Genomic DNA, 15,084 nt, shown 5'->3' on the forward strand with positions numbered 1-15,084 from the left:
CAGTCCACTGGGACGTTGTTTTACAGTTGACACAAGCATTCAAACCCGATGGAAGCCCACCATGCCGCACATTGCCGGACCATAAGAGCTACAGGCGGCCACCGAATGGGACATTATTGGCCATATTACATCCTCCGTAGTACCGCCAGGGCAATTTTGGCTGACAGAAAACACAACACACTGCAAATGATATGCAAATGTCCCAGACAAGAGGCAACATTTAGAGCGGGAATCGGGCCACCCATGCTGGCATTGAAAAAAAAAAGATAAACTGACGGGTGACGCAGGGTGGCAGGGTTTGACAACAATCCGTGCAGTCGTGACGACTGACCGTCACGGTGTGACGTGCTGGCGTGACGCACCACCCGCTGTGGTGATCTCTGCATGGGTAGTGAGGATGGTTGCATAGGCGGCGGAACGGGGAGGGCACCGGGGCACCGTGCCCCCTTTGATTTTGGCATTTTAACATTAGCCCTATGGGCGTTGCATGTAAAGAATGGGACCAAAAGTCGGCAGTGCCCTCCCTCCCCCCCCCCCCTTAATTGAAGGCGCTCCGCCGCTACTGGATGGATAGGGAGCAGGAGCCGCCACTGCTCCAGTTCACTCCAGCGTGCACACTGCACAGCTGGTGTGGGAGTGAGTTCTGGTGAGCCTCACAGTCAGTAGCAGAATGATGTTTCTAGGAGAGGTCATATAGACGCGTCCAGTTGGCTGGATAAACTCGAGAGAAGCGATATGTACTGTAACACATCATAAGACGGCAACTCAAGTGACACTTCCTGCTAAGACCAGCACACAAAAGTATTGTAGCAGGAATGTCATTCCTACAAATTAAAAAAAAAAAAACATCTTGGGCGCAGCACGTCGAGTGGAACACTGCTTAGTTAGCTGTAGGGACGGTGAGTGGGTGGAGAATAACCTAGTGGTGGGTGGAGGCACAGTAGCCAGCCGGCGCTAACCGCCGATCAAACACCGCCCGGCCATTCCGGTTACTCAGCCCGCCCTGCGCCCAGATCGGATCGGAGAGCTGCACAGTGCGCGGCGGCCGCTCCGAACTGTGCCAAGGCAGCCCCGCGTCAGAGAGCGGCACCCGCTGACGGCTCCGGCGCCATACGGACGGCACGCATTGATGGCCTTCGCAGCGGTAAAAACGGTCACCTCCTCTCTCGTGTGGACCAGCTCAGGTCCACGAGGGTAGAAGCGTCAAGCGACTCAACAGTCAAAGATCCAGACGCGACGAACACGTAGGATTGTGGAAGCATTATTAAGTTAGATCAGGGAACTATCTCAGCAACAATCTGACGACAACGTAACAAAGTATATTGGTTGTGAAAAAAGTATTGGTTATGAAAAAAAAACAATCAGCCAGAATCAAAGAAACCCTCGAGCATCCAAGGCATTTCCAAAATCCAGCTGTAAGAAGTTCAGTCGCACACAAATGCGGACGCCTTTGTGCTCTGCCGACCGTTCGTCTCACGTAAGTTGCTCGCCTGCCTCGCCCACGCTCACCTGACTCACCTACTTAACGTAATTTTTCACTTGCTTTGCTACAACTCACACAGCCAACACTACACACACAACATCCACTTACGCCCACCCATCACAACACTCGCAACACCACTTTCCAACACCACACTACACCTACCTCACTCCACCATGCCTCCCCCTCCCACCACCTTCTCTCCCCAATCCTACATCCGTTTCCGTCGCCTGGATGGGAGTCCCATGACCGATCTCTCCCCCTGGGCCGTGGAGGATTCCCTCGTCGGGGCGGTCGGGCGCTGTCCCAGCGCCAGGCCGCTCCGTGGGGGGGACCTCATGGTCCGCTGCGACCCGGATGACCGCCAGGCCTTACTGGCGGTCAGCCGGATCGCTGGGGTTGAGGTTCGGGCTTGGGCCCCTCCTCACCTAAATCGATCCCAGGGATCCATTTTCGCTCCTGGCCTCCAACACCTCTCCATCACCGAGCTGGAGGAAGGTTTCAGCCGCGTGGGTGTCCGCGCGGTTTACCGACCCCCTCGCTCTCCTAAAGTCCTGATCCTGACCTTTGAGTCCTCCATGCCTCCGTCCACCGTCCGAGCCGCCTACCTTTCCTTCCATGTTCGTCCTGTCCTTCCCAAGCCCATGCGCTGCCGGCGGTGCCAGAAGTACGGGCATCGCCAGCAGCACTGCCGATCCCCAAATCCTGTGTGCTCGAGCTGCTCCAAGCCGGGACACGAATCCCAATCCTGCACCTCCGACTCCCTCTCCTGTGCCGGGTGCCGTGGCCCCCACTCCGCCGACGACCCCAGCTGCCCGCGTTGGGTAGCTGAGTGCCGCGTCTCCCTGCTGGTCCGCCAGGGCTGGGAGGTTCGCGACGCTCGGGAGTACGTTGTCGCCCATCCTGACTCCAACCCTAACCAAGTCCCTCCCCCTCCTCCGACCCGCCCTCCGCCGCCACTTTCCGACCGAGAGTACCCTAACCTCCCTCCTCCCGCCAGCCGGTCCTCCACCCCCACTTACCACCCTATCTCCCCTGCCCCCAACGCCAAGCCTCCTCCTCCTCCTCCCAGACCGGATACCCCGGCGCGTGTGACGCCGAAGGTCCCCCCGAGGCCCAAGGACCTTGCGGCTGCGAGAGACGGCTCCTCCTCGGAGCTCGGTCGAGCGGGTACCCCCCCGCCAGCCCGCCGCCGGAGCCCCCGAGCTCCGCAACCCAACCCCATCCTCCTCCGGAACGGGTGCTCGCGCCCAGTCCTCCGCCGAGGATCCTAACCACCGCAACCCAACTCCTTCATCCTCTGATCATTCCGACCAGAGCCAGCAGACCGACTCCTCCAGCAGTCCATCCACGCCACCGGCACGGGGCCAGGCCAGGCGCCGCCTCCAGTCCGCCCCGTCGGACTCCCACCCGTACACCCTCCGTAACCAGCGTCAGTAGAACACACACACACAGACACACCCACGATGACCCACCACGCCATCCATAATGTAAAAGTGCTGCAGTGGAATGTTAGGGGAATCCTGGGCAATTGGGCGGAAGCCAAACAGGCCCTTCTGGCATCAGAAACATCTGTTATGTGCATTCAGGAAACTCATCTAAAACCCGGGGACCCATACAATCTAAATTTGACATCCTTCACTTTCATCAGAAAAGATTCAACACTAGTCTCAGGAATTAGAAGAGGTGGCGTAGGAACATACATCAAAAACAACTTGCCTTATCGAGAAATAGACACAAATAGTACTTTAGACATCCAAGCTATCGAGATCAAAACAACACAGAGTTTCATCACAATTGTAAATTTTTACGCTTCACCATCAATAGATTTTCCAAAATTCTTAAACGATTTAGAATCAACAATCAGCAGTATTTCCACCCCCATCTTACTAATCGGTGACGTAAATGCGCACCACCCACTTTGGGACCATAACCAAGAGACACCAAACACCAAAGGCCACATATTTAATGAACTCATGGATAAGCTTAGCTTGGTTGTCCTCAATGATGGATCCCCAACATTCCCTGCAGCACGGCACCAAAACACAGACAGCACTCCGGACATTTCAGCAGTGTCACCATCCTTGGCACTATCCTCTTCTTGGGAAACAAATCCAGACCCCTATTTTTCCGACCACCGACCCATCCTAATATCCTTGGGACAAACATCACCCTCTCTCCCTTCAGCTAAAAGATTTAACCTAAAAAGAGCTAACTGGGAAGCCTACAGAAATACACTGGAACACCAAAGCTTCACAGAACACACAGTAGAACAGTTCACACAGCACATCACCAAGACAGCAGAACAACATATCCCCTACACTAATACACAACACCGACGCCCTAAATCAGTACCCTGGTGGAATTATGATTGCACTCGGGCTATTACCTTTAGAAACACTGCGAGACACCGATTTGAAAAAACACGATCAGAAGAAGACTTTATTATTTACAAAAGAGCCAAGGCTAGGTGCAAAAGAATTATCAAAGAAGCAAAGCGCAAAAGCTTCGAAGAATTTGCAAACAATTTTAACAGATTCACCCCTCTATCAAAAATATGGCAAACTATCAAGGCCTTTAAAGGTAATAAAACAACTACCAAAAAAGCGATAGAAATAGTCCACAACAACAACAAGTACACTTCCCCAAACGAAATAGCAAACCAATTCGCGGAACATTATCTACAGGTATCCTCACAAATACCCGCTCCTGTTCCTCGTCCTATCCCAATCAGTACACAAGATTCCCAAATTTATAATGTCCCCTTTACCATGTCAGAATTAGAAGACTCTATCAAATCAACAGGAAACAGCTCCCCGGGTCCAGACCAGATCCCTTACCCTTTCTACCAGCAACTAGGCCCAAAAACTAGACTAGCTCTCTTAAAAGCATTAAACCACTCCTTTACTTTTCATGCCTACCCAAAAAGCTGGTTCCACGCCCACATTATCCCTATCCTAAAACCCAACAAAAATCCAAACCTCCTTGAAAGCTATCGACCTATCTCTCTAACAAACACAATCCACAAACTTTTTGAACGAATCATTAAAAACAGACTGATTTATCACCTACAAAAGCACAATCTAATCAGTAAATACCAAAGCGGATTTCTCCCAGGACGAAGCACTTTAGACAACCTTATCCAAATCACTTCCGACATTAAATACTCATTTGACTCCCAACAGTATACTGCGGCAGCCTTTTTAGATTTAAAAAACGCCTACGACACACTAAACATAGAAGCTCTTCTAGATTTCCTTAACTCCAACTTCAGCGGTCACCTCCTTCACTACTTAACGACATACCTCACTCAAAGAACCTTCCAAGTTAAATATCTCGAAACCCTCTCTTCCGTCAAAACCCCCACATCCGGACTTATGCAAGGATCAATCCTAAGCCCGATCCTCTTTATCCTAGCCCTCAATTCAAAACTAAGCCAGGTCCCAAGCCCTGCTAAAATGTCACTTTTTGCCGACGACATTACCATTTGGTCATCCAATCAATCCCCCAATACCGCACTAAAATACACCCAACAAGCCCTAGACCACATCACCAATGCCCTTAAACCATTAAACCTACACATATCCAGTGAAAAATCCCAAAGCGTCATTTTCAGCCGAAGAAAACCTCTCAACCCTCTACCCCTAACCGTTAACAGTTCAATAATTAAAATAACAGACACCGCAAAATTACTAGGCATCACACTAGATCGTGGCTTTACCTTTCTCCCACACATTAAAATTATTGCAGCCAAAGCCTCACGACGAATTAACATATTAAAAGCCCTCGCAGGAACCGACTTTGGAGGTGACCGGAAAACTCTTGTAAAATTATATTCATCACTCATTAGGCCCATGCTAGAATACGGCTCAATTATATTCGAAAACACAGCAAAAACACATTTAAAAAGATTAGACACAATTCAAAACACCTGTATTAGAATATCAACAGCAGCATTTAAAACCACCCCAATCGAGGCCCTGGAAATTTACAATAACATTGAACCTTTAGCAGAAAGAAGGTCGATAGCTTTCACTAAATACTTTTCCAAAATTCAATCTATCCCAAACCACCCCTGCACTCCTATCATTAAATTCAGATCCTTCCTCTCCAAGCATAAAGAACAAAAACGCATTTCATACGGATCCCGACTCAAAACACTTATGCGAAAATACGACTTAACACTGCCTCAACCAAAAATACTCAAGCCGGTGGCGTGGTGGACCTATCCTCAATCAACACTCCACCTTCTACTGGAATAAAAAAAGACCGACTACTCTCCTCACGAAATCCAAGCACTTCATAACTCCTTCCTGGCGCTCTACCCCAACCACAACCTCTTTTATACAGACGGCTCAAAAAACACAACCACAAACAAAACAGGCGCAGCAGCTGTGAGGCAAGCCAGAGGCACGGTAACAACGGCGTTAAAAGAGAGACTGCCAGGATCAACGTCAATATTCTCCGCGGAGCTATACGCTATCCTGGCAGTCTTCACCATTATTAAGCATGAAAACTTAAAAAAATGTCATAATCATTTCGGATTCCCTATCAGCCCTCCAATCAATACACCCAAAATATGTTACAACTCACCCACTAATATGGAGAATTGTCCAAATCCAAAATTCGCTTTCTCAACTACCAAAATTTCTATGGATCCCCTCCCACTGCGGTATACCCCTTAACGAAAAAGCCGACCAACTTGCAAAAGAGGCCCTAGATCTCCCACACCCTGCAAAAATCCCATCATCAACAACAGAATTTTACTCAAAACTAAAAGAAAAGAGTAAAATCAAAAGACAACAAAAATGGGACAATGCACAAACATTCTTCAGAACTATTCACCCTAAAATTGACCCTTGGTCATCAATCAATCTAAGCTCTAGAAAAGAGGAAAAACTAATCGCAAGACTACGTTTTGGCCACACAAAATTAACACACTCCTTTACCTTTCTAGATGAAAATCCACCGCAATGCCCAACTTGCAATATCCAAATAACAGTAAAACACATGATCTTAAATTGTCAAGATTACAACCGAGAAAGACAACCATTAATAGATTACTGTAATAGAAATAATATCTCCTTTAACCTGCCAAATGTCCTTGGGGACAATTATCCCCAGTTACTAAATTACCTCTTAGACTTTTTATCTAAAACAGGACTAGAAAATCAAGTATAAGAATACAGAAAACAGTCTTCCTCTACTAAGAGGAAAGACATGTTATAAATAACTTTCTGACACCACGGCACATTCACGCGATGTGCCGCAAGGTGACAGAAAGTCAATCATCCCTCCTCTCAAAAAGGCTAGAGAGGAGAGAAATGTATTGAAGATTACCCATCCAATCAAGCTACCATTAGTAAGCTGCTATGATCTCACTCCGTACTATTAACTTTGAAGCATCATTCTATTCCTGACTTGGCCATCATCCTCGCGCATCAGCATCCGCTCGCGAAACATCCCCACACTGCCCGTGCTCCACCAAGAGGCGTCCAGGGTCTCGCGTTCGTCTACCTCGTGCAGCCCCGCTGCAGGGGAGGGGACGCTTTATTGGCTCCTCGGGCGTGTTGAGACAGGGGGAGTGAGGGGCTGCGGAGGAGGAGGGCCGGTGCAGGCCCAGAGACGCCCGCCGGTGTCGACCAGATGTGTGTGTATTCGCGCAGCAACACGCGGGAGCCGGTAAGAGATAAACAGCAGTCATCACTCCCACACCCTCCTTCGCTGCTCCCTGTGGCGAGGCTGGGCTCGGACGTTCTGGAACGGGACTGGACGGGGCTGGGACAGTCTGGGACGGGACTCAGACGGTCTGGGACGGGACTGGGACGGTGTGGGACGAGACCAGTGTGGCAGTGACGCCTGTAATACGACCTACACTACGGCGGTGTCTGGCCAGCTCGTGTCCCTTTTGGGATGGGCCTCGGACTCGGCGTGCGTTTGATAAGTGTTTTGGTAAAATTATTATGGATTTTCTTATGAAGTGGTCCTAAATGTAGCGGTGTAATTGATGAATGGAGTTGTTCCTTCACCTACCGGCTGCTAATGGATGTAGAATAAACCTTTTTCTGGATCTAGCTACACCCTTATCTGCAGGCCACCACTGGATGCAGCAGTACCCATGCTTGATATATCTGCACCCTCACCTGCAGGCTGCAGGCCACCGCTGGATGCAAGTGTACCACTGCTGGATGGAGCTGTACCCTGATCTGTAGGCCCCTGCTGGATGTACTCGTACCCTCACCTGCGGGCCGCTGCTGGATGTAGCTGTACCACTGCAGGATGTACCTGCACCCTCACCTGCGGGCCGCTGCTGGATGTAGCTGCCGTTGTAGCGCGCCTCGTTGAGGTCGTACAGCAGCGTGTCCAGCTCCTGCAGGTTGTTGCCGACCGGTGACCGGTACTCGCGCGGTGGAGACGCCTCCCGCGGGAAGTGCCGCTTCGTCTCCGAGACCGTCTCCGAATACATGTTCTGAAACACAGAAAAGGACAGCCGTTAACCGCGGTGTTTTTTTTTTTTGTCGCCTTTTCAATAGTGACGACGGTGCTGATAACCTTGGTAGGTGAAATAACAAGTAGGAACGTTTATGTACAAGGTCTCTCGTTTTTCCAACACATGCACGCCATTGTTTGTTCAGTTCATTGAGTCCCTGATGACTCAAAGCGCTATGGACCGCTAGCATCTTGGTGTGCGCGGCAAAAGCTATCGCTCATGAACCACGATCACATCAGTGTCCGATGAAGACCGTCATCCGACTGCGGGTGCTGACGGCTGTCACCGCACGTGACATCACCTCCTGATACTCTCCTCCCACATACATCAGCCGACGTCACTGATCAGCGGTCGCCTGACATCATTTCCTGCCCGCTACACACAGCCAGACAAACAGGCAGAGCCGCAGAAACCACAGACAGGCCCAGACCACTGACTTCCGACCGCATCTACCACCACCGGTACAGACTGCATGCTCTAAACCGCAGACCAGAACCACAAGCCATCCAGTTCGGCAGACACTGACCAGGGGCACCTACGTCTTCCACATCGCAGGCTGGGGAGATCAGATCCTTCCGGTAATCGGACGAAGAACCGGTCAAAATTAGTGAAAACACTTATACCAAAGTCACTAATTTTCCAGCTAGCAGAGTGGGAAGCTGCCGCTTCTAGCCAGACTGACATCGGGGGGTACCGTGGGCAGACAAACGGGTCCTGAGGGTGACTTATCGCCATCCCGGCAAAACTATGTATACTCGCTAGCCAGTTCATCCACACATTGCAGGGTGCCTTGCCGCCCTCCACCGCCCCCTCTACCGCCCCCTCTACCGCCCACCGGCGGCGCACCTACCGCCGCATTACATCACACTGCTGTCAAAACCTGTCTGCCACCGGAATCCTCCGGTCGAGTTGGACGGTGAGTCAGATGTGGGAAGGGTGAGTGGGAAGGAGCGGTTAGCAAGCAGCTGGTGTGTGGTTATGAGATGCTGCGCTTGGACGAGCGAGCCAGCAAGGGCAGAGATGAATGGTCTGAAGCAACTCGAGTTGGCATTACCTCGTGTATGACTAGAAATGGGGAAAGCAGGAATAATTAACAGGAATGAGAGTCCTGATGGGGAAGCAGCTGTGTTTCGTTTCCAGCCTGTGTGTGCTGAATTTCAGTGGACGAAGCAGCGAGGGGAGGCGGAGTGGCGACGCCTGTGCAAACGGGCGACATCCGGGCACGGAACCACAGGCACGGCACTGGACGTGCTACGTTCACAGCACATGGGTCCAGCGTTGGGTTTAACGCTGCAGGTTCAAAATTCAAATCAAGCGACTTGGCATATCGCTAGACACATTGCTCGATCCGTCATGCACTTATGGCTCGTTATCTGGATCCAGTGCCGGATATATCTCTCGGAAATCACCTTGATCCAATGTTTGGATCCACATGTTCAGTTCACACGTGTCCAGCCCCAGTATCCAGTATCCACCGTCTGTGTCCATGAGCTCCACACTACTTATCTAGGGACGGAAGAGCGGCACCGCCATCCAGCTCAACACAGCGGTCAGGGCCCAGGGGTCACAAGAAGCGGTCGTTCCCATGAGGCTAATGACGCGGTATACTCGTATCGGCCCTCTCGGCGCATACCAACACGGTAGACCGGCTCGAATAACTGCCTCGAAACCATAACTACGCCACCACAGTGGCTGCAACGCTGACATCAGCGAATAGCTCAAACCAATAGCAGTTGGAACCTGACCAATCACAAATTCTTGCCTTCCAGTCATGTTGTTACGAATGCTACGCCAGGGTATGTAAGCTTCAGGTAAGCAAGTGTGATCAACTGGGTTTGTTCTCAGCCGTCCTTGTCTTGTCTTTTGGCTCAGCTAGCGTCCCATGACTATCCCGAGAACACACCACAAGGCGCCGTCCCGGACCATAAACCGCCAGAGCCCTGGCCTTGCACCGGTTAACGTCTGCACTGCTGCAGCTGCCAGCCTGCTGTTGCTGCTTTTGTTGACGGTTAATGAGGCGGCGGCATCTGCTAAAGAACAGAGCCTCCGCCGCTGCAGTTATGCGGAGGCAAAACAGCAACGATTAATTGCGCCTGTAATTCGTGGGAACTGCTTAGTCATATCAAGACGATTTTCTCAGGGAAGGATCTGGCTGCAGGAATAAACTGCCTGACGCTAGCAAGAAGATGCTGTGATGCTGGGACATGATATGCAAGTCTACGACCCAAACGAAAATTATAATTTTTGAATTGGGCTTAGTTCCAATCATATGGAAGCTACTCTGAATAATCAGCTCCGGCGGTAACAGGCTCCACTTGTCAGTTAAGGCACAGAAACACCACCTTCGGTTCACACCTACCCATGAGGTGGTTTTCTCAGATGACACCCACCCTTACAATTTCACCACAGTATTTGACAATCTCCCACCACCCACATCCTTCGCCTGCTGCCTCAGATGTTTAGGCCACACCGGTCCACGTCCGCCGGGGCCGCGGCGGCGCTGGTGAAATGCCCCAGCTGCGGAAACCACCATAGACGGCCACCCACCCACCCGGGAGGCCGGATATGGATCCATCACGGGCACATGGGAATTGGAAAGCAGACGGCCGGCCCTGTCTGCTGTGGTCACCACCGACGCGCCGGCGTGGGAGTCGAGCCCGTATGCCGGTCTGAATCAGGGCGCTCAGTTGGGAGTGTTGACTCCCGAGTCGGCAGCTGAGTCGGAGTCAGGGGAGGGTGCCGGTAGAGGCGTTGACTAAGACTGGAACTGACGGGTGGGGACAGCGGATGGTAAACACTGAATAGACCCAGCCTGGGAGGCTGTGTGAGACGATGGAAGCCGGCTGGAGCCTGGGAAGGATATATCAGGGGAGCGAGCAAGGCACTATATACCGGAGCGAGAAGGAACTGGGCTGGGAGAGGCGCCGTTCGGCACTGCTATGCCGTTTAACAAAAGCGGGAAGGACGTCAAAGTCTGAAACTAGGGCGACGATGGAGTACCTACATGGACAGGTGAATATGAAATGGGCCTAACCGGGCACGTCAATGTGGATGTGATGTGAATTGTGAAATGATTAAAAACATGTGAATTGTATAGCCATTTTGACGACTTGCAGGGTAACAGCCTACTCGCACTGTCCTCATGTGGGCGTTGTGTGGCGCACTGTAGCTGATCGTATTTATCACGTGATGACAGCGAGTGGGAGGACATATCGTGCAGGACATATCGCGCCACAGGACACGGTCCAGCAATAACTCCATACGGCGGCGATGAGCTGCTGTAAATACCATCCAACGACATTCATTGTAATGGAATGTCGCGCAATCTTCATTTTAGCGAGCCCCCACCAGTTCACAACCTATTAGCGAGTGTACCAGCCATGAACCTTGAGCTTCCTGTAGCTGGATGTAAAATATGTGTCATGATCCAGCCTTTTTTCCGCAGAGGCAATCGAGGTTCAAATGCACCTAACATGTATAGGAAATGTAAATAACAACTGAAGGCTAATCGTGAGTGAAAACAATGGGATAATAGCTGTACCTTTGCTACAGGTAACCGGGGCCGGGGTGATTCTGCTAGATAATTGGTGCAGGCAATCGCAATCAACCAAACCCATATCGGGAGTACTCACGTCATACAATGGATCTTACCAACGAAGCCATGCTACAGACTTTTGCCAAAAAACAAACTCTCAGCTAACAATGGGGTAAGTACCACGAACGGCGGCAAGGGTAAGCCACCAGAAAATGTAGAGAATGCAATTTCGCAGTCGGCCACACACGACATTAGGCAACTCATCTTCCCAACAGACAAGTATTAGAGAAGAACAGATTGCAAACAAAGACAGGAGTGTATGTGACGGCTACCGTGCAAAAGCAATAACGTCCAGTGACGTAAGTAGTTTTGAAGCAAGCCGCCAAGGACTTCAGTCTACATAGCGAATACCTTTGTTCCCACGAACTAATATGGACTGCATCAGCCGGACCATAAAGCACAGCATTCGCAGGGCATTGGCACAACCACCAGAAAATGCTCGCCTCAACAAATCTAACGTCAGATTTAACGGAAGGCTACTCGCCTCAAAGGCCCAACTCCGTCAGCTTTAAAGGTAGTGTGCCACCTTTGAAAGATTTCCCATTTTATTTTTCCTAGGATAAGAAGCTTCTGTTTTTACCTAATATCGCAAAAAAAAAATCAAAAATGGGCCTGGAATAGTGCCTTTTTCGCCTAAAAGTTTATCGGTTTTTAGATATGTATAACAACTGTAGTGGGCTCACCTGCAAACAGGCGTCGGGCAACAATCGCGAATGCGGCGCACTTGTGACAATAAGCAAAGGTCATTATAGTGTTACGACCATACGACGTACGGGAATGAGTTATCAGCTGTCTAATCGTAGACAACACAATGTCGAGCCTTTAACTGTAAGCCCGTATTGGTATTGTTTCTTTTATTTGGCTGTCGAACATTATTTATGGTTTGAAATATGATTTTATGTAAAATAATTGATATGAAAAAGCCGTCTTATAAGTTATGACCCCATTTCACCACACGCAAGTGGCAGAAATGACAATGATCAGCTGACGCATTTTTCTTGGCCGAAGTCAGAGCGCGCGGCCCGACGCACCACGCGTATTTGGAAATTCCGACCTCGACGAGCATCAGAAGCCACCTAACAGGCGTGTTCGAAACCGCAGGAGATGATGATGAACGGGTTTATCGAAACTTGATTGGATGAGCATATCGGTAATAGCGATTTCAGTGTGTGCATTTATTGTTCATAGTGGTGTGAAATGTGGTTGGGGTACGACCGACAACCCGTCGGGGCGAATTTCACACTGGGGTACTCAAAATTGGAAGAACTTAAGACGTTTCCATGAGTTTTGAAGGTATGGATAAGTTCTAAAAATCCGGTTCTCCTTATCTGGGCCATTAACTCCATACGGTCCAAGAAAGCTGGCACACTACCTTTAACAGAACGGCAAAGACGCAAACGAAGTTCCGCGCCGTGGATGACGCCCAACTCACCTCAGCCTGATACATATCCGTGTCTTGTTACGGCACGTGCCGTCTGACCGTCACACCACCGCCCACGTCACACAGTCCACCTCAGTCAACTCGTAACTACACCAGCTAAGTCACAGTCCCCAGTCCCTACAGCTGGCCGCGCGGTCCCCTCTAAGCTCCCTCGCACCCTCACACACTGAGTCACAAGGGCGGCGAGCGGCCACGAGCGGTGCACTGGGACTGGAGCGGCGCGGTGAGGTGAGGGGCGGGGCGGGGCGGCCGAACCGGCACGGAATACGGGCCGGGCAGAGGGCGCCACCGGAGCCGGCGGGCCGGTCTGCTCCGGGCGGGGCTCAGCACTGCAGGGAGGGGGGGGGGGGGAGGTGCTCCACGGTCTGGCTCAGCCGTACGGAGGTGCTACGGAGGGAAGACCTGAGGATGCTCGGAGAGGCAGAGCTGGCGGGAAGGTGGCGTCGGTCGGGTATATCTCAGCGAAATGGAGCGAGGGATGCTTCAACAGTAGGGTTCATGCAGCAAGGTGATGGAGAAAGGGAAAAAGGTGGGAAGGAACGAGAAAGAGAGAGAGAGAGAGAGAGAGAGAGAGAGAGAGAGAAAGAGAGAGAAAGAGAGAGAGAGAGAGAGAGAGAGAGAGAGAGAGAGAAAGAGAGAGAAAGAGAGAGAGAGAGAAAGAGTGAGTGAGTGAGTGAGTGAGTGAGTGAGTGAGTGAGTGAGTGAGTGAGTGAGTGAGTGAGTGAGTGAGTGAGTGAGTGAGTGAGTGAGTGAGAAAACGAGAGAGAGAGAGAGAGAGAGAGAGAGAGAGAGAGAGAGAGAGAGAGAGAGAGAGAGAGAGAGAGAGAGAGAGAGAGAGAGAGAGACAGAGAGAGACAGAGAGAGACAGAGAGAGAGAGAGAGAGAGAGAGAGAGAGAGAGAGAGAGAGAGAGAGAGAGAGAGAGAGAGAGAGAGAGAGAGAGAGAGAGAGAGAGAGAGAGAGAGAGAGAGAGAGAGAACGAGTTCGTCCCAGCGCCACCAGGCGCACTGGAAGTGGACATTCACTCCAGGGACAGAATGCTCATCACCACTCGTTTCTCCTACGCACAGTCCGCACAGTTGCGGCAGGTGACGGCAGGTGCAGGCAACGTAGACCGACCCACCGGTCCAACCAGGCTGACGGGGACACGGGCCACTATCACGAACGGCAGGTGCACCCCCCGGCGTAACGTCACGTCTCCAGTGAGGGAGGACGCATGACGCCATGTTCCGGGAAACGTAACGGGGCTGGAGCCGGACACAAAGCCACCGCCAGCGTCCCTGGCACCGGCGCTACCGCCTCAGGCGGCTGACTCACAGAGACTATCTGTGACTCTTGACTGATGACTCTGTTTCTCAACATGTCCAACAATGACTCTGACTTGAGTGATGAGAGTATTGCGTTAGGTCGTCGAACACACAGAGCGGTCACGGGTGAACGCTTGGCGCCATTCCTATTGGTATGTATTGTCCACTGTTCTAAGATCCGGTGAGCCTACCAATGTTACCAGCTAAGTCCCATGTGCCAGCCCAGTGAATTGGGTACATACCTACACTCTCCTGACTCAAAAAGAATCCCGCTAAAGCCGCTCACGCCGCCGCGACCCGTTCCAAACAGCACGGGGCAGGTCACGGTCAGAATCACAATGGCTGGCCGGTCCCGGGCCGCGGGCGGTGGGCGAGGGACAGGTCGGCTGCCGGCGACTGAGGTCTAGGACATGCAGAGGCCAATTTCTCAGAAGCATTCCCGGTCTCAGTTATCAGTACCTATTCACCCGTCAGCAAGGTCCTGTATATCTCGTCGGGACATGTTCCCTGTTCTCTCAGTGAATACCGGACGACTATTCGCAAACCTTCAAGGGTATAGAAACGACAGTTGCAACTGTCGATGCGAGAGCAAGCACATAAATGAATGATGCTTATGATAGAATAGTGAAACTATGGAGGAAGAGAGCTCGATTTTACGTTCGAGTTGTTCTAGGCCGTATGCTTGACGTCGGAAGTTCAGGAAGTGTTCCATGACATTTAAACCAGACAACTGACCGTAAGCTGGATCATCTGGGCTAGTCGCGCATGCAAC

At 51.2% G+C, this 15,084-nt stretch overlaps 1 protein-coding gene across 9 annotated transcripts in view; it reads right to left on the reverse strand.

The window, feature by feature from the left end:
- LOC122375949 (paxillin-like) overlaps positions 1-15,084 on the reverse strand; it is a 96,523-nt gene that overhangs the window by 26,249 nt on the left and 55,190 nt on the right. For 8 of the 9 annotated variants that reach the window (XM_043355585.1, XM_043355571.1, XM_043355577.1 and 5 more), the window contains one exon: positions 7,778-7,949. In XM_043355585.1, coding sequence (XP_043211520.1) covers positions 7,778-7,949 — 172 coding nt within the window. Of the gene's footprint in view, positions 1-7,777; positions 7,950-12,997; positions 13,237-15,084 lie in introns of those variants that run through there. The other variant, XM_043355619.1, reaches the window with a different exon arrangement.

The sequence above is a fragment of the Amphibalanus amphitrite genome, unplaced genomic scaffold (assembly GCF_019059575.1).
Source record: "Amphibalanus amphitrite isolate SeventyFive unplaced genomic scaffold, NRLGWU_Aamphi_draft 000042F_arrow, whole genome shotgun sequence".
In the NCBI taxonomy this organism is placed as follows: Eukaryota; Metazoa; Arthropoda; class Thecostraca; order Balanomorpha; family Balanidae; genus Amphibalanus; species Amphibalanus amphitrite.